The following is a 27,695-nucleotide window of genomic DNA, read 5'->3' on the forward strand; positions in this document are numbered from 1 at the left end:
CACATTATCAGATACTAAAAATATTTGCCAAAACATTTTGTCATAATTTTCTCAGCTAAAATTCAAGAGTGGTCTTTGCTTAAAGAAAACTAAAAGGAAAAATGATCCGTCCATAAACATCTAAACCTCTAAGCCCCGCCCGCCTACTATACGAACCTTCTGTTTGACAGGGGCAGCCAAAGAAAGGACAACATGCTTAAAGGGGACAAGAGGGGATTTGGTACAGGATTAGTCTGAGATGTATGGGATTCAAAGGCATACTAGGTCATCTTTAACCACTTGCAGTGAAACATTTCCACTACACATTTACCAACTTGTTTTTAAGGGATAATCTTTAAGGTTTCAGTTACAGACAGACAGGATTAAACACGACAGAAATGCCTTTGCGGTGTGTGCGGTATGATTATTCCTTCGGTGAGAAAAAATGGGCAGATTAGGTTTTGTTGCTCTACTGTGGGTCTATTTTGGACTCTGTTTTGAAGTGATGCCCAGTCATTTTGCCTATTGAAAGTTAGCAGAGTAGGGAACGTTGGACTGATGGTGGGGGGAACACGGCTTATCGACCATGGCCGGGTGCGTTTCTACTCTGGAGATGGGACACAGGGCACTGGGGCGTGCTGACGAACATCCCCTGGGACTCCTGTCCAATTACAGCTCAAAATGAGCCAGGAGAGCAGCGAGATTGGGCTGGGCGCACCAAGGTGATGATGGAAGGAGGGAGGGGGCTGAGAAATGGAAAGTAAGGGGGCCAAGGATATGAGTAGCACTTGAAATTAATGGGGCAGGGTGGAACAGGACTCCCAAGAGCGAGTGCAGGGCCCGCTGATGACATGAACTTCACCCTCAAGCAGCCATTAGGGGGCGAGAGGTTCCAGTAATCTCAGAATTCAGAGGCTCAGAAGGTTCCCCAGATTTGATCACTGCTTCTGGGCTAAGCTGGTGTCGCGAGTGGCCTCAACGTGAAGCAGCAGCAAGTTAACTGTGCATGACACTATTAGAGTGAGTCAGACACCTCTGAAACCATGATCGCATAACTAAACTGGGAATTTTTGGTTGCAATCCAGATTTCATTCTGGCCCACATCACATAAAAACTGACAAATTGAAAAATTTCAGCAAAGATTTTAATAGAAGCTGGCGTTCAGAGGGCTTTCATTTGAAATGTCATATTTGGACGACTCTGCTCCGAGAGCTATTAAGCAGAAATGTGTTCGTCTATAAAAGAGCTCTTCTGTGTGTGATTGCCATTTAATAGCCGGCCATACGTTCATGCTCCAGTCTTGCTTTAATGTTGCAGCGCACTGGGGACTGTCAGCGAGCGAGGGGGGAGAAGAACCCAGGGCCTTGAAACATCTCATCCAAATTACCGTCATCTTCCAAAGCACAGTGTCGAGGGGAGGAGATGAAATGCTGTCATAATGTTACTGTGGTGGAGCTCATTGCCTTCGCATTCAGTGTGCATGGCCACAAGATATGACACAGACAAGACTAATGGCAGCAGGAGAATTACAACAATAAATCTACTTTTGATTACATATTCAGTGCTGATTTGATTAACATTTAAATAACGCCCTGATTTGATTCTAATTCTAATTCACGATGCCAACATTGCTTTTCAAAGGCTTCCTCAATGGCAAAAGATATCAGCTCGTATCACTTGCAATCCAAAAATAACCCGCTATCAGTTATATCCTCTCAGTAACAAAGTGGCACAGACAAGTGCTCTCTGTTTGACACACAAAGAAAACATGACTGTCACAGAGCTGAGAGAGGAAGACGGGAGGAGGGAGAGAGAGGGAGGAAGGGAGAGGTAGAGAGGCACATTTAAAGTTTTGCCAGGAGTCAGCGGTGCTTTTAATACATACAGTCACATCAATGGCACATTAAGAAAGTGTAACCACGGCAACAGACACCGGGATTATGTTAAACAGAAGCACACAAAAGACCTAAAGATGCTTTGTTTAAAACAGTGGCAATGGTTTGAAAAGAAAAAGATGAAAACAAAAAAGTAGCAAGTGAAGATAAAAATATATATATATAAATATAGTGAAGGTTGAAAGGGCAGAATTTTCACCTCTTGATTATTTCATGAGTAGCTGTATTAATCACACTGGGAGGACATAAATATTCAATTCAATTCAATTTTTTTTAAATATAGTGCCAATTCACAACAACAGTCGCCTCAAGGCACTTTATACTGTAAGACAAAAAAAAAGACACCAACATTTAAGTGAAGTACACGTGTTCTGGGGCAAAAATCGAACCTTTACAATCCCAATCCTCACATTTATTGATTAAAACTAGATATCTGGGCTTTATCAACTATTGGTTATAATTACAATCATTCAGTGAACTGACTTTCTCTACTTAAAAGTAGTATTTGGCTCATAATCATCATCCACAGGTCCTATTTTGAAGTCTTGTGATTAGTGCTCTCACAGATCACTTGGTTTCAAAAAACAAAATGTTACTGTTTCCTCATTAGCTAAATGTACAAATTTTGTAAGATAAGATAAATCATTAGCTATTGAGCATACCACATATAAGCTTCCTTTTATAAACACAGAATAAACGAGATTTACCAAACTGCGTCTGCAGACATATTAGCAAAGTGTTTACAGAGGTCAAGTTAGAAACCTTCATGACCTCTACTCATAGACTTCTTAGGCCCTTTTTAACTACAGGTTTTGCCCTCACTTTTGGGACCTAACGATGTCCATGTACTATATTATATTTTACTACATTAGGAGCAATTTATCCTTGTTAACAGCCGAGCTAACATTAGCTAAATGCTCATAATTATAGCCAAGCAATTTACTGGTGGTCTACCTGCTAACATGGACAAGTTGATAGACGTCCGATATAGCAGCTAACTACTCGAGGTGAAAGTTCCTTTTATAAAGATTTTCTATTCAGAAAACAGCTTTATTAGTTTACTATTGCCGGAAAAAATAGACTTACTTATTTTTAAGCTAACAGCATTGTAGCTACAGCAGAGCCAAGAGTGTTAGTGAGGCAAGGTGTTCGAAATTAAGAAAAAAGTTCACTACTCTTGATTCATCCCACGCCTTCACACATTAATCTATCCACAGGCTGTTAGAGGCCTAAGTAAATGTGGAAAGGTCTCATTTTTTCAGAGAGATTATATGCTGGCGATAAATATGTGTTTAAAACAAGAAAAATACTGTATGGTTGACTTTTAGATGACAAAACACATTTTATTTAATATATGTATACACAATATATCATAAAATGAAAAAAAATTCTAAAGGGAAAAGGTAACATTTCTATTTGATATGCATATCTGTTCTACACACAGACGCACACAGTATGAGGTGTAATATAATGACCAGGATGGCTCTGGGGCTCTTTCTTCAGTCATCTGACTGTGAGAATAACATTAGGCAACAGTCCACTCCAATAAAAACACGCAGTTTCTGCAGCTGCAGTAACAGTGTCTCGTTTCCTTTATCTCTCCTCCTCTTTACCATCAGCTCCCCCACCCTCACACCCCCATGACATTTCCATCTCCGTCCAATTTTTTGGTCTTCAAGAGCCAAATTCATCCAGGTCAAGCAAAACTAAGGCAGCTTGGTGCTCAGCAGCACAGTGCTTTAAAACTTGTTGCAGTGAAGTGAGTCAGTGGGTGGACAACATAAAAAGAACAGAGACGTTCAGCTTCAGCCGTGTGGTTAGGTTTATTTTTAAAGCTGCACTTTGTAGCTTTGAGGTGTTTCTAATATTTGTCAAACCCTACATACAGCCAGTGAACTGAAGTTAAAGTTGTTGTAAAAATGTCTTGTTAAGGCCCATTAAATAATCAATGAGTTACCTCAGAGCCAACTGACTGCCAAAGATAACAATGTCATGTCCCCATAAGCTAGCCAATAATAGCACAGTTCAGACAGAAAACTGTCACAATGCAAAATGTTGCAATAGGAATGCTGTGTGTCGTCCCCCCCCCCCCCCCCCCCCCCCCCCACTTCCTTTTTTCAGTTAGAAATGTCTTTTGATGATTGTGAATTTCTTGAAACTCCAACAGTGAGTTTTGAAAGCCTAAAATTTCCATTCTTGAAGTCCACAGAGCAAAGGGCTCCCAAACAGTCTTACTGCACCATGAAATTCTGCGGCTTTAATGCTAAAACCACTGCCCTAATTCACAATAGACATATGTTGCAATAATATTCCAAATTAAAAATGGCATTTCTGTCTAAAGTTAGATAATTCATATCTAACATACCGTAAGTGTTTTAGTGCCACATGACACAAAAGCATTCTGCTGTGGCTGCATGGCAAAATGCTGTAAAATTGTGTGCAAAATAACGGGATTAACGACAACACTAGCAAACACTTTGATTTTAATCTGAGTCAGGTATAACACTGTTTTCATTTTCTCTTCATTTTGACCATTCGACATGAGAGCTTTGCAATTATCTCAGCAATAACAAGAACTCTTATATTAACATAAACATAAACCAATCAGCCAGAACGTTAAAATGTCTGACAAGTCTAGTGAAGAACATTAATTCCTTCACAAAAAGGTACCATTTTTCTTGGGTCCTGGTATTCAAGTGGTATTCCCCAATGGCAGTTGCCTCCCGCAGCAGGAAAGCGTACCCAGCTACTCGGAAACTGTGCTAGGAACCCAACAAATAGCCTGAGGCACTGACGTGGGATCACAGACTTTAAGGACCCAATATCTGGAGGTCTTCCCAAGGGACCCGCTCTAAAACAGAGTCAATGATAAGTCGAACTTGGAGAAAAAAGGTACGACTTGATGACAGAATAATTATAATAATAACAATTAGCAATTTCTGCTTATCCATTTGGGAAAAGGGTTTTACCTGACCTGAACATAATTTGGACGTAACTCAATAGGGATCCCAGTTAAAGTCTAAGATAGCAAGAAGGGGATGGATGTCTCGAGAATTCCAATGGCCCCCAAAATTGGAATCTAAATACTACTGGGCAAAGGTGAAAGACATTCCAGTCTTAAATTGTTGGTTGTACATGAATGTTTGTGAAGCTTATTGGGCAATTCAACGAAGATCCCTGCAGACATAGAACTGGAAACCTTGAAATGGCCTTAAATATTTGTGGAAGTATTTAAATAAAAGTTATCACTAAAACACAAAACATGAGGTAGAAATATATTTTAGTACATCCATCTGCTTTAAGCTCTTGACATCAATGGGGTCATAGTTGACCTGCCTACGGTTAGGGATGGGTTTTGTTTTATGCTAAAAAGGCAAGTTGCTTTTACATTTACCGTTTTCATTTGGATTTTCAAAACGGGCAAATATTCTATAAAAAGGGAAGAACCATTCACCAGAACCAGTCCCTACCCATAACTCTAGATGGGTTGCCAGTGACCTGGTAGGTGTTAAGAAGTTAAAGATGCAAAATTCAACCAGGTTTTCAACATGTTCAGTAGAATCTGTTAAATGGAGGGCTTCTTTCTTTTGCCCAGAATATGGAGCAAATAGCCCCGGTGGTTACATCATATAAGATTCCTGCTATATGGACTCCACCCTGCAGTGCTGTTCCCTTTGCAACAGCATGTATGCCTGTGCATGAGATGTGTTCAATGGCATACATCTAATAAAATGTGTAAACGCCCAGTATCGTGTCTCTGCTCTGATTTACCTCCTTTATTAGAACCAAGTCCTGTGTCACCCTACCCGTGTCGGGGGTTTAAATGACAACTATGGTTCCTGTTTGGAAGCAGGAGAGGAAAACAAGTTTTTCTCTGCCTCCATCATGATTCGATGATTATTCAACAAAGCACTACTTATCTAAGGGCAAATTTGGCAGCTGGTGTGCCTTCGTAAACCTAAACAGTTTCAGTTGATAGTGATCATGACTGTGATTAAAGATGCCTGTCGAACCTCTGCAGTCAATCAAATGACTTCCTGTTCTGTTCAGACGGTTTTTATTTAATAAAAACAAAAACAAAACAAAAGCAATCCCCCGTCTCCATTTCCATTTCGTTTTTTTTCCCCTCTTGAGTTTTCTCTGTTTTTAATTCTCCTCTTGCCCCCCCCCCCCCCTCCCCTTTTGCAACACTCCAGGGTCACCATCTGCATGGCAACACTCGCAGCGTGACACTTCCATAACCCAGGAGGAGGAAAAGAAGCACAGAGCGTGGACCTCTCTCTTTTTCTCTCTTTTTCTATTCATAGGCCACCCGTAATTCATTAGCTCTCCCTCTCATCCTCTCTATATTTTCTCTCTGCAGTGTGACTGATGCAGGCTTCTGAAAGCTTGTTCGGATATTTTCTGGAATGAAGCTGCTGACAGTCAATTTTTTTTTTTGCGCTGCTATACAGCATGTTTTAAATTTAACCTTTCTCCATACTAAACCTCATTCATAAAAGGCAGTTTTTTGTGGGGGTTTTAATGTGGGGCAATAGAAATTTCCCTTTGGGAACACTAAAGTACACTGCATTTCACACACCATGTAAACCAATATGTAATCATTCTGCTGCGTTTATTGGTTTATCATTAACTTTTAAAGTTAATTTTTCAAAATAAATGCCAAAGTAAATTGAGAACATATCCATCTACAAGACGAATAATGATTTCCTTTACAGAAGGCCTCTGGTGTTGCACAGTTTCAGTCTGACCTATTGGCGTGACCCCTGCAAAACCAAACTCGCACTATGCTCGGTCAGTTTTGTTTTTGGCCTCTGGTTATGCGTTGTCTCTATTTTTTTACTTTTTCTTTTTCTTTTGCTTTGCTTCGCTTCAAGCATCCATCAGTCACACACACAAAGAGATTATCTCCTTTTTTCCTGATTTCCACCAGGCAGAGTGCCAATGTTTTTCTTTCCTTCACTGACTCTCACCTCTCAGCCCTCCTCCCCCTATTTTCCTCCCTCCCGCTCTCCTCTTCCAGCTTAGCTTTTCTTTTTTGTTGCGAGGGAAGGCTGTTTATTTATTCAGACAAGATCTATTTCCCCCCCCCCCCCCCCCCCCCCCCCCCCCCTCTCACCTCCCCCCATCCTCCAGTCTTTCTGTCTTTTTCCTTTCACTCCCTGATCACCTTCCTCTTTCCCCCCTGGTTATGTACTTGTAGAGTATCACTATGAGGGGGAGAAGGGGGGAGAAAAAAAGGGAGAGCGGGTGAAATCTGCCGTGGAGGTGGAAGAGAAATTTTTAAAAAGAGAATAAAAAAAGGAAGGATGTAAAAAGGAAAGGTGGAGGAGGGAGTGTGCTCTGTACTTCCTGTGTCTCTTAAGCCATACGGAATAAAGACAGTTGTATGTCAGTGGGGGAAACACTCATACTGGTTTAAAGCTTCTTTATGGGCCCAGCCACGGTGCACATGGCAGCAGTACCTTTGAGAATAAGACTATAACAAAGTACAGCAGTAAAATACAGCCAGAGGGAATGATTAGTGTACATGTGCAAGAGAGAGAGAGAGAGAGAGAGTTGGCAATAGAAGGAGAGAATGAAAGAAAGACATGAAGAAAGAAAGCCATGCTCCAGGTGGTGCATTATTAAACAGATTTGTCACTTAGGGCCAGTGGTGTTAAGTGTGTGTGTGTGTGTGTGTGCGCGCGCGTGCATGTCCGAGGCAAAGAGCAGTTAAAGATATAAACATATATGGACTTAAAAAAACATGGAAATTTATCTTTTAAAAAGAAAAAAAAAAGTAAAAACGAAAAAGAAAAACGGTGGACAGACAAAAAACTAAGAAAAAGAAACGGACAGAAATGAAGAACAAAAGAAAGAAAAACAACAGCAAAAGGAAAAAACAGGAAGGAAGAAAATAAACGGCTTTGAATTTGTTCGACATTTTTGATTTACACATGCACGTTACCTCATACTCAGTGATTATATGGTGACTTTATGAACACACACACACACACACACACACACACACACACACACACACACACACACACACACACACACACACACACACACACACACTCAGGAGAACATGACATTGATTTAAATCAATTTATCCTCAGGCCTAACTTCTTCCTGACAAAACCCAAGCCTCCTCTTTGCCAAGGCTTCACCCTAAAATTTAAGCAGTTGTGCGACTGTGCTAAAAATGCGTGTCCCCACAACATGAGTAACACAAGTACAAACACACACAGTCATGTGAGGTGTGTGTTACAGTTGCGTTTTAAATCCCTGCGGCTGCTGTTGACTAAGCTGATCTTTGTTGCAGGGGGGAAAAAAGAAAAAGAAGCAGCTACTGCATATGCCGTGACAGGCAACAACACTAGTCAAAAATAACATTAAAGAGACAGACAATGTCCTCTGTGTGTGTGTGTGTGTGTGTGTGTGTGTGTGTGTGTGTGTGTGTGTGTGTGTGTGTGTGTGTGTAAGCCTGCGGTAGGTAATCTTACTTTTGGAAGAAATCAAACAAAACGAATGCTGAAGCCGACAACTGCAAAGGACAGGACGGGAACAGAGAGTCCGTGCAAACACACACACACACACACACACACACACACACACACACACACACACACACACACACACTGTAGCCTGTGAGCACGCTGTTCAAAAGGCTGCAAATGATGCAGGGTTGCAACTGAAATATAAACTTCTAAAAGGCCAAAAAAAAGTGCTCAGGTTTTTGACTTTGATGGCAGGAGGAGGCGCGGGAACGACTCCCGAACACTTTGATATGCAGCACATTGTACAATTTGTGCATTTTATCCCTCCGTCTCCTCTGATACTCATACACAGAAACTGTACTTTAACAACAAATGCGCTGAAACTTCACATTCGCACACATTTATCCTCTTAACATTTCAGGATTTTACTGCCGAACCTAAAGAGATCTATTATTACTTCTAGTATAACTAACAGCTAAATCTATAGAATTTGTAATATAATACTCTCTGCAAATCAATTAAACCATCGCTGTCAAATAAATTCTAAATAGAGAAAAACAGTATTTATCACTGATGGGTAGCACAGTATCTTAATATATTATACTTAAGGAGCAGTGAGATCTGCGCTAATGCAAATCCCATATTGTGAAAAGCTGTATGTTTAAAATATCCCTTCATATCAGAGATGGAAAAGAATTACTGATATCCAACTCTTTATAAAATGCAGTCTTCTCCATAACAAACACCTGCCCTGGAGGAGTCTTGCCTCCTCGTTCCATTGTTATTCCCTCCTCTCTTTCCTAATTCCTAGTCTCTCCTGCTCCTCTGTAGCTTTTCTAGTCCTCTTCTCTCCCTCTGTCATCTTCCCTCTGTCTCTTTTGTGTTTTGTGACGCACTCTTTTTGCTCAGCTATATAATTATCTCTTGCTGATTCCAGGGGCTGGTTCGGAGAAACTCAGCCCTCCCTTTCATTCTCCTTCAGCCCGCCCCGTACGCCTCCGTCACTCAGACGCTGAGTGCTGTATTGTTCTTCTCCGCTACAAAGGCTTGACAGACAGCTGTGAGACACAGAGAGTGGATTCTGAGTCTGCCCCGCATCCCACCGACCCTCCCGTCTGCTGCCATCACTTTCATTTAAACTTGTCACTTTTCCTTGTATCAGTGTGATGGTTGGAGTGCATCGTTAGGCACGCGCACACACACGAATTAGAAAAAAGTCTAGACAGCAGTATTTAATGAGCAAACACACGGTGCATTTTAAACAAATGGTGACTAAACTTTTTTTTTCTTTTTTTTAAATTTGCCCTCTCTCATTAATATCACTCGTCCCGCATCTGACTTCCATCCCTCCTTCAAATCGAACAAGCCTCAGCGCCACCTGAGGAGCTGCAGTGCTCGCCGGAACCTTTCGAGGTCTTTCCTCTGAGCTGATCTTTGTCAGAAGCCGAGGCGAACGCCTTGAAGACAGCTTGTTAGGATTCCACATGAGCGAATCCGTGTCATTATTCAACATGCATCAAATGCAACCGTAAACACTGGGGTTTGGGGAGCAAATCGGAGCAGAAGCTTCCCTCGTCTCAATGGAAAAATTTCAAAGACGATTAAATAAGCCAACAAACGCAGCGATGGAAAGATAGGGAGGGAGATGGCTGGAAGGAGTTCAGCCCGATTTTGTATTTTGATTCAGATTCCAACATCAGCAAATTAGCTGTGTATGACTCTCACGATGAAGTGATGCCTGCCTCAATGAGCATAATGACTTCGGTGTCCCGTGACAAGCTTTTCTCCACCACAAAAAAGGATGAAATTCTGAGGTAAACGCTGGAAAACTTGCTTGAATTTAAAAGATAAAGATACGTCCTATCTGCTGCTGGAAATATCAGAGGGCGCCTTTCCCCAGAAAAAACGGTTTTCGCTCTAACCCTTCAGTTAAAACCAGTGTAATCCTGAACGTAGGAAAGGTCCAACGTCCAGATAAAGCAGCAATACACACTCTCTCATGCCGCAGTCACACACACTATCAGAGGGGATTTAAAGATTCAAGCAGTGGTCTTGGTAATTAGGCGGATGGATTTGCGCCTCTCCTCGCAGTCTGGCGGGATATAAAGCGACACATAATGCAAGCGGACAAACTCTTTAAGTGGATTAATTAAAACCAACACTGCGGGGTCAAAGGTCAAGCCCCCTTTCTCTGTCAACCTCCTGTACTCTCGCCTTCCAGCCTCCCTCGGAGCGCACTCGGACTGCGGGACCTGCATACGGATTTAAATGAGTGGATGAAAAAGGTCCCCGATGAGACGGAGCAGTGAAGGAATGATGGTGGAGTTTTCTGGGTTTATTTTCGGTTTGAGGCTTTAACATGAAGCCTCGTTTTCATATTTGTGCTGAATACACATACTCGCTTTGCAACTTAACCCCTAGTTTGGCTGATTTATCTTTAACTTCCCGTCTCTGAATATGCGGCAATTTTTCATCCGCGTGGTAATAGAATAAAAACCTGAGCTCCCACTTTCCCCTCCCTAATTGAATACAGAGCACACCTCGTCTTTGACATGCGTGTGCGTGTGTGTGTGTGTGGTAGCTGGATGCAATCAGATGGAATTAATATGCATGCTGTTTCTCATTATGGAATAACTCAACTACACTTCAGATATGTGACGTGCACTGCGAGAGGCACGGGCTGATTTTCCAACCTCCATCCGTGATTCTCGAGCAGGAACAGAACTGTGTGACTGAATTCAGAGGAGCAGACACGCCCTGCTGATGATCGCACGCGTGAACACACATTTGTCACTTGCATTAACTTCATATTGCATTTAAACTAAAATCAGACTTGGCAGCAGCCGCATTAATCAGCCAATTCTGCTAATATGCATATGATGCTGCCTAATTGTGTTTCAGCAGTGAGATCTTTCTCATGTGTTTGGCTAGTTTGCTGTAACAAAATCTTTGAAACGACATTTATTGTTTTGGTTTTTGTTATTTGGCTTCTTAAATATTAACCGAGGATCGCTCAGTCGTCACTCAGACAGAAATTGGGGTTTTAGCCTTGTGCTAAATTTTTAGGAAATGATATCCAAGTAAGCGCTCCTTATCACTTCCCTTTGTTTGAAGCAAAACACACACGTGCCGTCTTCACACTGCTGTGGTTACGGTATGAAGCGTGCGTGTCTGAGCGTGACGGAGGTGAGTCTCATTAGGGAGAAAACAGCGGCGAGAACGCTGCCGAGGTGCTTCATTATGGTAGACGATTGAGAAGTGCTTGTTTGTGTGTGTGTGTGTGTGTGTGTGTGTGTGTGTGCGTGCGTGAAGGACTGGCGGATGTAACTGTGCGTGTGTGTATGACTGTGACCCCGAGAGAGTGTGAGCGTCGGGCCCGGCGATAAGCTGGTCTTTATTAAGATGCATCGTCTTTGGAGAGAGGGACAGCTGCTCTTGCCTCTAATCTGGAAGAACAAAGGTTTAATAAAGAGAGAAGACAAGAGCCAGAGGGGAGGTAAATACTCCCGTCTCTTCTTGCTGTCCTTCCTCACACCATTTCCCTCTGCCTGCCTTTTCCTTGTTTCTCTTATACCGACTGATCCAACGCCAGCTAAACTAAACTGGTGCAGAGATTACTGTGCACAAGTTCGCCCATTTGAATCCCAAAACTTTCACCTTCTCGCTGCCCTTTGGCTTCCCACCTGTTGAGCCAAAATGGCCGCTATGAGGCCAATATGCCGGTGGCTAAAACAAGCTAAAAGCGTCTTTTTTTTTATGCTGCCACGAGAAGTGTCCCAGTTAAGCAAACAGTCTGAAAGGAGAGGAAGAGCGTGTCCATAGAGAAAGTGTCTGCTGTGGCTATTTCTGAGCAAGTATGAGTCTGTGCGCCAGGTCAACTGCATGCCCTATTTCTCAGCCTGAATGGTCATCACCGCCTGTTTGGAAATGACATCACTTGCCCCCCCCTCCCAGTCCGTCAGCAGTTCACCGAAATATGCCTGCTCTACATTGCTCCGCTCATTTTCTATTTTGGATTTGTGGATTATGGTGGTGGGATGGAAGAGGTGGTGCGGGTGAGGGGATAAAAAAAATGATAAAAGAGAGGAGAGGCAGCATTAAAAGAATAATTTGAGGGTCCTGAGGGTTCTGTCTCCTCTCCTAGTCTCTAAAATAGAATCTGTGATAGTCCCGGCTGCTACCACCGACTCTGTCGAGGGAATAATGACTTATTTATCAAATGGCTGAAATATTCAGGGACAAGGCCTTTTAAATTTCAGCATTTAAATTCATAGGCTTTTTCTGCTGAGATGCTTAATGACAGTGAATGTATTCAGTGTGATTTGCAGGTCCGAGACAGAGCCTAGTGTCCTGCCTATGAGCCTAATAGGTGTTTGACAGAAAAGGGGAGAGAGGGTTGCGTTTAAGGGCAAGGGAAGCCAAGAGAAGTTTAACCTTTGACCTCACGTGAGGCTCAAGTGTGTATCGTGGACCGCCTTCCGTGCCAAGAAGTAAACGGGCTGTATTGCTGAAAACATGTTTTGCAGCAGTAGAGATAAAAATTTAATGTTGTCTAAAGCGCGCTGGAGCAGGCAGGCAATCAGCCATGAGTAAATGTTTCAAGATAAATTCCTAGAGGGGTATACTATTTTTTCTGGCAAAGCGCGAGACTCCTCAGCGTTCGGAGGGACCACATCAGCAAGGGGGGGCGGGGGCAAGGGAGGGGTGATAAATGGGTGTTATTCTTACTTCTAGGATGAAATGGAGGAAAGTTTGGGGATGACGGCTGGTGATGAAGCGCCGCGCGGGGCAGCAGCGGAGGTTAATGAGATGTACGTGGACACACGGCAGCTCGTACGCATCAGCCTCATGACAGAGCGCAGCAGAGGAGGAAGAGGAGCTCAGAAAGTGGCAAGAGCTCCGTATTCGCGGCACATTAAAGCCAAACGGCGCAAAGCGTGCGTAATTACGCACCGCAGCGCCACTGCCATGGTGAGAAGGCGGCGACCTCCCGCCTGCGCTGCGTCCCACCCTCATTCTCTCCAGAAAAAAAGAAAGAAAGAAAAGCAAAGAAAGACACACACCGCACTCCTGTCTCCGTTTCCCCTCTCTGCTAGCGGACTGTCGAGGCTGTGGAGAAACTGGCCGGGCGCTTACCTTAACACGTTCCAGCTTTTCAGAGGGTCCAGGTCTGAAATTATAGAAACCATGGTCGACTGGCTGGGCAGCACCGGGAGAGGGAGGGGGTGCGGCTGAAAAAGATCGAAAGAAAAAGCGGCGCTAAGGCTGTAAACTCCGTCAGCGAATGACAGCGATTGCTCGGATGCAACCCGTCCTGGTTGTTCAGTGGGTGATGAGCGCTGTCACAGCTCTCTCTCTCGTTCTCGCTCTCTCTTTCTCTCTCTCTCTCTCTCTCGCTCTCTCTCTCCGCCCCCTCCTGTACAAAGCCTGCGCTCTGCAGACGCGTCTCCCGAGCTTCCTCGGGTTCCTCTCTCGCAGACAGGCGGGCTTCTGCTGGAAATGCTGGAGATGTACAGCAGAGGAGGGTAAATCCTACCTGAGAAACTCATTTATTCATTTTCATCTTCAAACAGTACACAAGGACAAGCTGGAGTTTATACACCTCATTTTCACTGTCAAGTGTTCTCACTGAAAACTACTTTTTGGTGTTAAACCTCTGAGGATGGATTTTATATCGATGGGAACGACGTGTTCAATTTTACTTGCTTGAGTTTTTATGAGGCAAATATGAGAGAAATAACCTGCTGTTTTCACTGAGAACCAGTTAGATCATCAAAAGAAAAGAAAGAAGCAAAGAAAACACTTTATGCAAGAATAACATATCACAGTTTAACATGTCTGGATATTCCTGCTATAACTGCACGGGACACTTATCAAACCTGAAATTATAGAAAGGCCATTAAATTAACTATATTTGCCAATTTTTACTTGATCATTTTTAATGTTAGAGAGATAAAGAAACAACGTGTGGTTTGATGCATTATCCATAGAGAATTGTTGGGTGAAATGTTGCAATGAAGTATTCGACACAAGCCTGCAAAGCATGGCTGCGATGATCTCTGCACACTCCTGTGAGCACTGACTTCCTGTCTGACACCACCACATCCTGTTGATAACTGTTTTTTCTCTTTTTTTCGCTACCCCTCCCCTCCACTTGACATGGCAGCAGATGCGTCATCTATGGCAAAGACTGACAAGGCAATGGCCAAGTCCCACCTCTTCTGGGCTCCTATCTGTTTGCTCATTGGGGGGAAGAGAGAAAAAAAACAGATGAGATCTGAAGGGACAAAAAAAAGAAGAAGACGAAGAGACAGAAGTGTTTCAGATAATGGTCTGGGACAACAGAACAGAGTGAGACTGAAAGTCTGCAAAAACTACTGTAGCTCCTGCACAAGCTGTTTGTTTTCTTCAGGTTCATGATATTTGTCACACAACAGTCACTTTGACAGGAAACTGCCACCATTTAATTTTAGATTGTTTAAAAAAACCTTTGAATGAGACATTTCTTTCAGTTTAATCAGCTTTTTAAAAAACCCTTTTAGTTGTCCAACAAGACTGTTTAAACCTTCTGTAATCAGATGGGATCCATCATCTAAAGTTGAAGCCCCTTCACCCCCCAAGTTCCTAAAATTGAGGTCGTAAGGTTTCCCGTCGTAATAATGAACTAGGAGGTAATTTCCAGAGCACAAATACTAATTTACATGCAAGCAAACAAGGAATTGAAGGTTGGAGTCGAGTACATTGTAGGTAAGACATAACAGTAATGCAATGCTACAGCCCGGTGCTCTCAGCATCAGCAGCCATACTGCACTGGCTTTAAATAGACTCAATTGGACATCTGCTTCACAGAGGAAGGAGAGGAGGAGGATGGAGAGAGCTGACAGCATCGCGCTCCTCTTCCTCTGTCTCTATTTCTGTCGCGTGCTCATATAGAAACTGATGCTCGCACACAGCAGACACAGCATAGTTCTCCATTTCTGCATGGAAATCACGTCGGCAAGCACCATATTTACCAGAGTGGCCGTTGGTGTCGTTGTCAATGCCTGCATAACATTGACTGTTGAATTTAAATAATTGAATTTACAATTCTTTAAAGCTTATTTCAAACGTTTCTGGTGATGACATGATAGCCAAGTGGTCTGGGTGCATAGGCCTTGAGCAGCAAATCTCTGGCTTACGTTAGTCTCCTCCTTTGCCCGTCAGTTTCCTGTTTCTCTCTCTCTCTGTCAGCTTTTGCTATCAAGTCAAAGTCTGAAATGCCAAAAAGAAAAATGCAAGTTTGACTTTGAGTTTCCACATTTTCTTTCTTTGTAAAGCTTAAAAAAACCCCAAACAAACAAACAAAAAACACCTTATGTCTGTGTGTTTACTACTCTAATACAATCGATTGATTTGTGAACTTCATTATGAGCCATGAGAGCCATTATTTCCTTTCAGTTTTGTTTTGATAAAATACAATTGCTGTTACAAAAAATTAAATTGGTGATCATTAAAAGAAATGTTTCGCTTTCAAAAAACTCAGTTCTGCCTGGGTGACTTTGGTCAAAAGAGGGTTATCATTTCCAGCTGCTGTGATTTAAGTTTAATGAAACTAATCAGCCCCATAATGTACAAGTTACATTTTTAGAATACCAGATTCTCTCCTGTTATTTTGTTGAAAAACATAGCAGACATTATACTAATCCTCCACCAATAACACAATTTTCCCATTAATACCGGTCTTTTTTGTGGACATGGAGATCTTGTTGGTTAATAATGACAACTTAAAAAGAATGTGGGAGATTGATATTGGGGTCGCAGCAAAGTCACTTCCAGCACTCCTGGTTTAAGCGGCAAAATTACTTTGATTAAAGTTAGTTAATTTCAAGAAATTCAGATAAAAAACTGAGAAAAGCCTGCAAGCTATATCAGGTCAACAACTTGTGTTGCATTAACATGCCTTAGGCCTCGGTGACTTAGGCCCAGAGACTGATTGGAAACCCCCTGGCAACCTTTAGTTGCTAGGCAAAAATGTGTATTCCCTGACCAGCTGAAAAGTGGTTACTTGAAGCTGTTGCTCCTGTTGCTGGGTGAAATTGGTTGCAAAGAGGGTCCATCTATCCATCCATGTTTTTCTGCTTAATTGTGGCCGGAGCTTAACCAGAGAAGTCCAGACCTCCCTCTCCCACGCCACCTCCTCCAGCTTTTCCAAGCTGTTCCCAAACCAACCGAGAGATATAATCTCTCCAGCATGTCCTGGGCCTGACCCGGGGCCTCCTCCCGGTGGGACATTCCCAGAACACCTCACCCAGGAGGCGCCCAGGAGCCATTCTTGTCAGACACTCGCACCACCTCAACTGACTCCTTTCAATGTGGAGGAGTAGCGGCTCTACTCTGAGCTCTTCCCAGATAGCTGAGCTCCCCACCCTCTCTCTGTGGCCAAGGCACCACCCAGAGCTCATGACCGTGCGTGAGGATAAGGTCATAGACTGACTGGTAAATCGGGAGGTTTGCTTTTACGTTCAGCTCTCTCTTTACCACAATTGACTGGTACAGCATCACCATCACTGGTGCCGCAGCACCAATCCCCCTTTTGATCTCTCACTCCTCTCTCCCCGCACTTATGAACAACACCCTGAGATACTTAAACTCCTCCACTTGGGCAGTGACTCGTCCCTGACCCGGAGTGGGCATGCCACCCTTTTCCGGCAGAGGACCATGGCCTCACACATGTAGGTGCTGATTCTTATTCTCGCTTACTTGGGGTTTTTCACTCATTACTCCCCAATCTATGAATATTAACGATGTGGAGAGTGGCAAAGAAGTAATCAATTAAAATGTGAGTGTCCTGCTCGAACCAAAGTTGCATAAAACTAATTCCTCTTTAGTCCTTATGCTATAACTAAAAACCGGTATGCCCGAGTTTTCCTGTATTCTCTCAGGTGTAGGCCAATGTACCTGGGCTGGAAAAGATCACAGTTTGGGGTTAAACAGAGAACCTTCATTCTGATAATAAAAGTAACATCTACCCTCCACTCTATGTAGACTCTGTGACTATGGAAACCTTTTCATTATGCTACTGTATGCCTGCTAGCGTCATATAATACATTTTTTGATTTGTGACAGAAGGATATCAGCAACAGTGAAAGGGAAGGTTTACAAGATGGTAGTGAGACCTGCTGGAGGCTGAGCTGGAGCTGAAGATGTTATGGTTTTTACTGGGAGTGAGCAGGATGGGATTAGAAATGAGTACATCATAGGGACAGCTCAGGCTCAGGGTTTTAGGGACAAAGGCGTGGCTGAGATGGTTTGGACAATCACAGAAGACAGAGCGTGGATATGCTGGACAAGGGATGTTGAAGATGGAGCTGCCAGTTGGGAGGAAAAGAGGGAGACCACGGAGAAGATTCATGGATGTAGTGACGAAGGATATGCAGAGGATTGGTGTGGCAAAAGAGGATGCTAAGGATAAGAAGAAGAATCGATTTGAATTTTTAAATTAAAACGAACGAAAGCTTCATGTAGTTTGTAGGCCTGTAACAGAAGATGTTCTTCTGACATTTGTAGCAGTCGGTTTTAAAGGTGATACATCTGCGCAGCATATGATAAGTAACTGACGCTGCTTAAGGAGGTAAGCATTTATCATTAGGCTGAGGCTTACATCTGTCTCTCACATCCTTACTGGCAGGAGCTAGCAACGGAGGGAAGCTATGAGACATGTCAGCATAATGAAAAGGACCCCGGGTCACATAACTTATCCTTTGCTCTCATCATAATTACTATCACCAGTAGTAGGCACTCTAACAGTGAAGCTCTCGGATGTACTGGGCTGCAAGCACACACATCCTGTAGACGTGTTCTTTTTTTAAATATCATAACAGCCTCCTCACCACGGCAAAACAGGTGAGTCAGGAAAGTGTGAGAAAGGTGCAGCAGCACAGCACAAACCAGAATTCACACTCATGTACCGCAGCTCTGTGAACAAGGTATGCAAATGATTACAGTCAGCTGCCTGCGTGTGAAAAGACACCCGCACTGTCACCGCCCGTTTGAACTCACTGATCCCATTATTCAGAAAGCGATAGAGAAAAAACCAAACCTGCGGACTCTTACTGGCACACACGCACAGTCAGGTATTTACACACATGTTTCCAATACTACAAAACCACATGTTCGCAGACGGAGCCAAAACAATATCAGCGTGATAAACACATTGTATTTCACCGAGCTTCTTTATTCAACAAAAGAACAACAACAATAAAACGGGCAGATTTTTGGACAAGCCTTGGGGTTTATGTCATCATTCATATGTGATGTGCATTTCAAATCGAAACAAAGTGAGTGTATCTTAAAGCCACCCACTGAATACAGATTCACATTTTACCTCAATCCACTTAAAAAAAAAATGCGAGGAGAAGAGAGAAAAAATAAGCAGCAGAGAGGATGTGGATGAAATAAGTATGGGGGGATTATTTCATAAACGACAGAATTTTCTTTTCTGTGTAAGTCATTTGATCCTGTCAAATATGCCTAAAGCCATACGCCCACGTGCTCATTGTCTGAAAAATGCTTCGTTTATGAGAACCCCCCACCCCCCCTTCAAACAATGAGTGGAGCGCTTGGCTGCTCGGCTCCGCATCAGCCACGGCGTTCAGAGAAACCAGGAGAAGGCAAATGAGATTTAAATCGGGGGACGCAAAGTGGCACACACACGCCCAGGAGAACGGCCCAGTGAGCCTGTTTGTTTGTTTGTCCCACGCTGCAATCAGTGTTCTAAATTGCAGTAGGCCTACGTGTGCTGTGTTTACATACAGGATAGCGAGCATAGATGCAGAACAAACAGACTGGCTCCTTTTCTTCCATCTGGACCCTTTCTATCTCTAACATCATCTCAACTAATCTCCATTTAAATGCTGCACTTTACACACACACTCACCGGGACTTTTATTTATTTATTTTTTAAGCTTCCCGTGCACCATATGTGTTATTCCAGCACAGTCTCGTGTTTGGGAAGTAGTGATACATGTAATCCGTTTGTTTGTGCGCATGGCCACAAACCACCTTTTTTTCCACTGCAGTCAGCATGAGTTGAAATGAATGTAACTCAGTTAGAGGCACACTTTGTGTTTGCGCAACTAACTGTTCAAAACTGTCCGAAAGGACTACAAAAATGGAGCTTTCTGATATTTTAACAGGAACCGTGCTCTGCTACTAAATATAAACAAGTAAGCTGTGTGAAACTAAACAAACAGGAAGTAAAATAAAACTTTTTTGTTGTTGTTGATCCAAAAATCTATGGCTTATACCACCGCCTACTCCATCTTCAAGTGGATGTAGCATTTGTAACCGGAAGCGCTACAATCCATATTCATGAGTGCGAAGCAGACACAACTTTTGCAAATATTTGAACTGTACATGACTGCATTGGTTATTCATCAGTTATGGTGTTTTCCTTTTTTCCAAAACAACATTTTCTCTGTCCATTTTGAAGGTGTCGTTGGTAGGACTTCAACAATTAGCTTGCTAATTGTTTTGATTTTACAGCTCACGACTTCTGGTCGCTTCTGTCGCACGTTTCTCACTAGCTTTGTTTCAAGCTTGCAGCTGTTGGTTTGATCGTTTGTTTTTTTGGTAACTGAAAAAGCTCTCAAATGATACCTCCCACTACCTGCTCAGCACCAATGTAATGCAGGCAAACTTAGTAACTATTTAGCAATGCAATTGAACAAAGCCCTGGCATTTGGTCCAGGTGGCACAACGTGATCACTTAACAAATAAATAAATAAATAAATAAATAAATAAATAAATAATTGTGTGTCGGTCCACCAGGAAAATGCCCGATATGCCAGATTACCAGTCCAGCCCTGCAACTGACAGTTGGAGTAGAGTACAGAGCTAAACTGAGAGTGAATGCTGAACTCACACGTCAGATGTGCACAAACACGACTCCAAGTGTATGCTAACGTTGCTCATTATCTGCTGCATGTGTAAAGAAAAAACTGCTTGTTAACAAATTTGCTCTACTAACTTTTGAGATGACAACAAGTCAGCGCTGTGTTTACACTTGTTGCTGCTGTCTCAGAGTGGCCACTGTTTCAGTTAATGCACGATGAATCTCAATCAACCTAACCAAGCCCGAGTGAAAGTAAAAGCAAAACATAGCCCATGAAGCTCTCTACTTGCTGTTCTTGAATTAATCTGAAGGCCACGTGAAGTTTCGAGGTGTGCGGAATTTGACTCTGCAGAAAGTTGGCGACCTCTGCGCACCATTTGCCTCATCATCCACTGACCCCACTCTGTGATTTTATGTAGTTTTTGTACTTCCAAATTTCTTTCACTTTGTTATCCTTTGTTATCCACTTTGTTATCCCACTAACAGTTGACTGTGCAATACTTAGTAACAAGGAAATTTCACGACTGCACTTTTTGCACAGGTGGCATCCTATCATGGTACCATGGTGAGCTCCTGAGAGCAACCCATGCTTTCACAAATGTGAAAGTATGATTGTAGAAGCAGTCTGCATGCCTAGCTGCTTGATTTTATACATCTGAAGTCAATGATTTTGATAGGTGACTAAATATTTTTGGCAATATTTTTTTTCTCCGATGAGAGCTAAAACGTCTTCAAGCAACTTAAAGAAGTCCAGACGCTTTTCTTTCCAAGCTCCTTAAACACAGTGTATCATGGCTGACGTAGGCAAGGAGCAGGGACAGTTTGCTGGTCCCCTACAAGGCTAACACAGAGACCGGAACCACACACCTACAGCCAATTTATAAATCACTCAATAACCTAAAATACATGTCTTTGAACCTGAAGATGAAGCGAGGACTCTGCACAGATTCAGGGAGAGTAAAAAGGTCCTACTACCTACTGTTTTAAGCCTACACTTCTAACCACTGCACCCCTGCGCCACCCAACCTTTACATTATCATTCCATATTTTTAAGTAAAGGACCTTATTTATGGCAAACCATATATTTCAAAGGAACAAGCCTTTTTCCTTCTCTTGAAAATTGAAGTGTTTTCTTCTGTGCACTCCTGAATACATGCGTAAGTGTGTGGGATTTATTCAGGTAAAGTGGTGAGTCATGCGGAAAAAAAGTATAGTTGAAAATTGGAATGTATGCAACAAAAGTATGTGTGCAGAAATTCGGAAAATGGACACTGTTCTAAAAGTTTCTCCGATCACTCCTAAATTTGTCAAATTATCATATGATTTTCAGCCAAACCTGGCAACGCTGCCCATGGCTCTCCATCTCTCTGTACCCCAACCTTTTCTCTTTTTTTTGGGAGGACTGACAAATGATGTGCTCAGAGTGAGTGGAAAGGAAACGGAGAGAGGAAGGGAAAGCGCTTGGCAGAGAAACGTCCAAGCAAATCGGGCAAGAGAAAATGCAGAGAATAAGTGATTGAACCGGTGTGGTAGAGCGAGTGGGTGAAGGAGCGAGCGAGAGAAAGGGAGAGAGAGGAAAGAGAGGAAGAGGAAGAAGAGGAGGAGGTGGAAGAGGTGGAGGATATATTTAGAGCTGCACCTAATCAACTTCTCCGTCAGTTTGTGTCTGTGGGGGTGAAAGAGAGAGTGAGGAAAGAAAAGTGCGCACACACACACACACTAGGGTTCAACACTGAAAATCAATATGCAGCCCACTCGCTCACTGAAAGCAGCGGCCAAAGAGAGAGAAAGAGAAAGTGAAAGGCAGAACAGGAAAATGACCGGATGAGGAAGCAACAGCTGAGACAGCACAAGTGGAGGACAACTGCTTTAGTTTTATCACTGCACATAATTCATGCACAACAGATACATCAAGCTTTTCTGTTGTGCGGCACTCAGGTACCACGTGTACGTTAATTCGAATTACTGGCTGGTAATTTCTCTTGCTTAAATTGGCGTTGAAGTAATCCCTTCCTGTTGAAATATAAGACTTCAATAATCTCAAGCTGTTTTCACACCATTTTTCACACTTTGTTCATAGCTACCTCTTCAAACACACAACAAACAGCACAAAGTGTCAGACCAGTTTGACACCATATATGACATAAACATAAACAGAATGCAATCATTTGTAGCATTTTTAGTTAAAATCTACACCTTAAATTGTTTGCAAAGACAAAATAGAACATCCGGAAACAAACAGTTTAAATATAAAGTGAAGTGAAAAAGAAGGTTTTCACAGGACTCTGCAGTGCTGTGAACTCTGAGTAGACCCCATGATTCAGTAACTTTCGTATTAAGTATCTTAAGATCCAGTAACTTGAAGTAATTGTTTTCTGTGTGACTTTATCAGTCTGTCACATCATTGTGGAGGAATTTTGGGCCACTCTTCTGTACAACATTACTTCAGTTCACTGAGGTTTGCATGCATTTGTTTCTGCACAGCTCTCCCAAGGCCCAGTATTTCAATTGGGTTGAGGTCTGGACTTTGACCGAGCCATTGCCGCACCTTAATTTTTTTCTTTTTCTGTTCTTGGGATTATTGTCCTAAACTGATTTGGACCAAGCTTTAGCTGTCACACATATAGGGTCACATTTATGCTGGAACTCTAGAGCACTTTGGTATACATAGGAGTTCATGGTCAACTCAATGAGCAAAAGGTGTCCCGATCCTGTGACTGCAAAACAAGCCCAAATCATCACCCATCCACCACTGTGCTTGATAGTTAGTGTTCAGTTTGCAGTATTATGTCCAAACACCTGCACTTTGGTCTCGTCTTCCAAAGAACATTGCTTCTGATGTTTTATGGTTTGTTCAGATGCAAGTTTGTAGACTTAAGCTGTTCATTTAGAAAGAAGAGGCTTTCTTCTGGAAGCCCTTTTAAACAAGCCACACTTGTTCAGCCTTTGTCCAATTGTGCTGTAAGGAACTTTTAATGCACAGACTGAGGCCTGCAGTGTGTGAGATGGAGGTTTTGAGTGTTTTTGCCATTTCTCTGAGCATTGTAAGGTCTGATCTTGGAGTGAATTGGCTGATTGTGGCAATGTGTTAACTCACCTGAATGTCGAAGTCCAGCAAACTGGCAAAACTTCTGCTGTTATAGATGTGCTCACACTTGCTCATGATGGATTAATCAAGTGCATCAACTGACTTCTACTTACCCTCTTAAATCCTATGGAAGCAGTGAGGTTTTACTTAGTTATTTTGAATCAGATGCAAGCAAGACATAAAAAAGTCTGGGATAGACATTTTCCACAGTATTTCAGCACTTATACGTTTTAGCAGAATCTCTAAGTATTTGGCCCCTGAGGAAAGCAATTGCTATTTTCGCCTTCTTGTTGTCGGGTTGCAATTCAGGACCTGTTTTTGTCTTTTTTTTTGCCATAATATGAAAAATATTTGCAGTGGATGAATCAGAATACAGGCAAAATAAGCAAGGCCTTTCCTGAAAAGCCTGCTGCTTGACTGGCACCATATGTTTCACCACAACCTGAATTTATGGTTCAGCCTTCATGTAAACGCAAGTTATCTCGCTCTGTTTACTAATCCCCATAACCTTGCAGATGTTAGCTTTGTGTTACCTTAGCAAGCTAGACGATTCGTTACCTTTTTTAGCCTCAAGGACCCTGAGTTATTTGAGTATTTATGATGATTCAGACAGCAGAGCTTGACATCAACCTCTTAACATTCATTGGGTGTTTTGGGAGACAGCTAGGGTTTGGGTTTGTTTAACAGGTTGACAGAGAATTCTCAGTTGTGTAGTACAATTTTAAATTGCATTTCTGGATATAGCATTAAACTGTGTTCCCTGACAATAGTTCTCAGAATTAAACCCATGGAATAATTTCTAGTATCATCTACTTATTCATCACGACTCCTTTGAATTTCTGGCATCTTGTAGTAGAAAATTCCAAAATCTTTGGCAATTTTATGTTGAGAAATGCTACGCCTTCATTTTACAAGACAGCAACCTCTGCCTTCACAGATGGTGCTTCCTTTGGCTGCGAGTGACAATAACCAACAACCACATAGCTGCGAGCCACAAATCACAACTCTGAAATGCAAGCTACAACCATGTTCTAGGTGTCTTCTTATTGTCTCAAACAGATGCTTTGCTGGCAAGTGATGAAGTCTACCACTGCTCTCAAGCTTGCATACTATGGCTGCTAGCATACTTCTACTCAGTCTACCCCCGATGGTTTCAATGCCAGTCAAAGGCATACAGTAATCTAGCCATTTACATCACTGAGGGTGTTTTTTATTTGTCTTCCCTTTTCTATAAAATTGCTGCTCACCTCCAGGTTTTATCTAAAGACCATCTACATAAATCCTTATGTGTGCATGTGCACGTGCTAAGATATTGATAGCTCAGACTTAAGGTCGATACTGTGTAGGCAATAATGAAGCCGGGATGTAGGAATGATGGCAACAAGAGCATTTAACAAGAGGAGGAGAAGGAGGGTTAGAGCTCATATACAGTAGCCCCACCCCCACCCACCTCCCCGCCCAACATCTCTCATTAGCTCATGATCGATCCCCTCTCTGTGTAACCCACACAGAGAGAAAACGCAATTAGAGCCTTGACCAAATGATTGTGTGAACTGCTGATCGATAGGCAATCACCACCTGAGAGGGGCAGGAGGCCGGCTATGGAGGGGAGAGAAGGGGCCAAAGGGTGAACGGGTGAGTTTGGGGTGAAGAAGTGAGAATGAGGGAATGGAAAAAGTGAAGGGCTTGTGTAGAAAAACAATCACGGCTAATAACAGGGGATGTGAAGGCCATTCTGTGAAGAGGGTCACATCACCTTAAAATATCATAAAAAATTAAAGCAGTAAAGGTCACTTTGAAGGTTTTGTCTGAGAGGAAGGAGACAGAGACAGCTGTACATGTCTGAAGCTGGAGAGTGAACCCATATTTTAGCGATACCACACCACACACTTACATAAACCAGATGATCTTATTAGGCTTATTCTTTGCTATCAATACTACTTTTTTGAAACGTATTAATGAGGTGATGCATCTGCTCAGTCTCAGCAATGTAATTTAAGTATCGAGCACGTTAAAATTATATTTAGCTCACAGCCTAATGGAGGTATAATGGATATAGACTCCTGGTGATGTTAAACATGAGTTCATCATTCTGCAGTTAACATTGATCTGAGTGGGTAAAGTATTGAAAACAACAGGCCCCGTGGTTAACATCGGTGACCTCGCTCTCTCCACGGACATTGTTACTGCTACAGTTTCGAAAAAAATCAACAAATTCCCATAAAGCTGTCGATTCTCCCTGTACCTGCTGCCTTTGGCTTGTTTTTATTTTATTTTATTTTTTAAAATAAATCTTGTAATAAAAAGTTTAAACTGTGAACAGAACAACATTTTAAGCTTTTGGTCTTTTGAAGATATAATTGTGCACGAGACAATGCTAACTTCCTGGTTTGAGACCGGATGTGGGGTTCTACATTTCCGGTAGCTTTACTTTGCGGTCAATCGCTACTGCGAAGATATCCTCCAAAATCATGTCCAAAACTCGAAAACGGAAAGATCGCGTTAAGTTACAAAGAGCAGAAGGTGGGAACACTCGCCACTGTTGTGTCATAAAAAAATCTAATGATCAATTTTGACATTTAAAGAGTTTAGATCAATCAGTTGTTTACATCACTCAACACAAGCAGAACTGCATTACTGCAGCAGAAGACACATTTCACATTCAGAAGCACATCTCTGTATAGTGACTGGTCTTATGATTTAAACAGGCAAATGTTCAGCATTCAAACTACAGGTGAAGAATAGTCAAACCAGATGTTTCCCCGTTATGTCGATATCAGCTAGTCAAGTACACACCTACACAGCATGTTAACAAACCGTGAAAAAAGCCACACAAAAATGAATGATCGCTGGTAACGGTTTCTATACATTAGTATTTGTGACTTACCTTCAAAATTACAGCGGTCCCTCGCTAATGACGCGGTTCACCTTTCACCTCGCTGTTTCACAGATTTTTTTAGTGCAAGTTTGCACGTTTTTTTTTTTTTACATCACATTGTGTCCTGCGTCCTGATCGCTGCAGACGATCTCCTCCGTAACGTCTCTCCTGTACAGTACAGAATCGCTGCATCGATCGCTAGCAGTGTGACTCTGAAGTGCAGTACTGTATGTCCACGAAATGTTTTGCACCGTCAAAAAATAAAATTGGCTACTTGATTTCACCTATTGCTGGTTATTTTTAGAACATAACACCCGCGATAAATGAGGGACAGCTGAGAAATATAACATTTGAATCCCTTTTCTCTTTTGCCCTGAGGCGCGGGGGAAAAATATCGACAAGTCGATGAACATCATTTACAGATATATTGGGTAAATGCCCAAGACATCTATAGAAATGTAAATCGCCGCTTGATTCATTCATTTGCTTAACTTGTTTTGGACCGTAAACAGGGCGTGAATAGGACACCGGAAACAAAGCTCCCCACAGGAGTTTCCGTACCGGAAGTAGCATATGCTAACGTGCACATAGTCAATTAGTTTGTTTTTATTATTATATTATATTATACAGTTTCTCAGTCTGTTAGACATTGAGTTTGGGATTCTTTAATTACCTAAAACAATAACAGAAAACTCCTCAAATGGACAGAAAGTGTGTTGGTACTTTGTTTGCCACAACAGTGTGGTACTAGGTACTGATTTACCGAAGTATTTCTATGACAGCACGCAGATTTCATTCTCGCTGATACGCACGCTCACTTTAGAGTTCATAAACACACCAAGTGTCATTTGTCGGCATTTGTGTTTAATATTTAAGGAGTAAATCTGAAACTGTGCAACAGTGTGTTTCCAAAGTAGTAGCTTTTGAGGCCAAAATGTAACTCTGATTAAGTTCTCTGCATATGGTAACATCTCAATAATCTCGGTTCCTCTGATGTTGCCCGTGTAGCACGTACTTGTGTACGCAGCAGCAAGAAAGTCAAAAACGCGAACTGATCTGGAAAGAGGCAAAATGTAGACAAACTGCTCTTTAAAACAGTAAAAGAGAGGCCATTAAAACTAGGATTTAACCATATTTGGTTTCATGAAGTGGCTGTGGCTCAAGTGGTATACAGGTCTGATCCTAGCTGCTCCAGGCTGAACCCCAAAGTATGCTGGTGTAAGATACCGGACCCTCAGCTACTCCTGATGCTTTCCCTGGTGTGTGATTGTTAGATAGAAGACAATTACATGTAGAATAAAGCGCTTGTATTATTATGTGTGTGTGAATGGGTGCTTTGAGTGTGCAACATAAGAACCAGTCTACTTACCACGTGCATTTACCGTCCACATCGGTCTTCTTCTCAATATGAATAATTCCCCATAAAAATGTATTTAATCGTTTCTATCTATATCTCGTGAAAGATTATTCCTGTGTGAGGCAAACTGGTGTCAGCAAT

General features: G+C 42.3%; 1 protein-coding gene across 23 annotated transcripts in view; it reads right to left on the reverse strand.

The window, feature by feature from the left end:
• celf2 (cugbp, Elav-like family member 2) overlaps positions 1-13,758 on the reverse strand; it is a 239,279-nt gene extending 225,521 nt beyond the window's left edge. For 4 of the 23 annotated variants that reach the window (XM_023154021.3, XM_014410992.4, XM_014410991.4 and 1 more), the window contains exon 1: positions 13,496-13,750. In XM_023154021.3, the coding sequence (XP_023009789.1) occupies positions 13,496-13,548 (53 nt within the window). In that variant the 5' untranslated portion in view covers positions 13,549-13,750. Of the gene's footprint in view, positions 1-13,495 lie in introns of all 23 variants that reach the window. The other 19 variants (XM_014410990.4, XM_012924343.5, XM_012924345.5 and 16 more) reach the window with 12 other exon arrangements.
• Positions 13,759-27,695: the final 13,937 nt, after the last annotated feature.

The sequence above is a fragment of the Maylandia zebra genome, linkage group LG17 (assembly GCF_041146795.1).
Source record: "Maylandia zebra isolate NMK-2024a linkage group LG17, Mzebra_GT3a, whole genome shotgun sequence".
Taxonomy (NCBI): domain Eukaryota; kingdom Metazoa; phylum Chordata; class Actinopteri; order Cichliformes; family Cichlidae; genus Maylandia; species Maylandia zebra.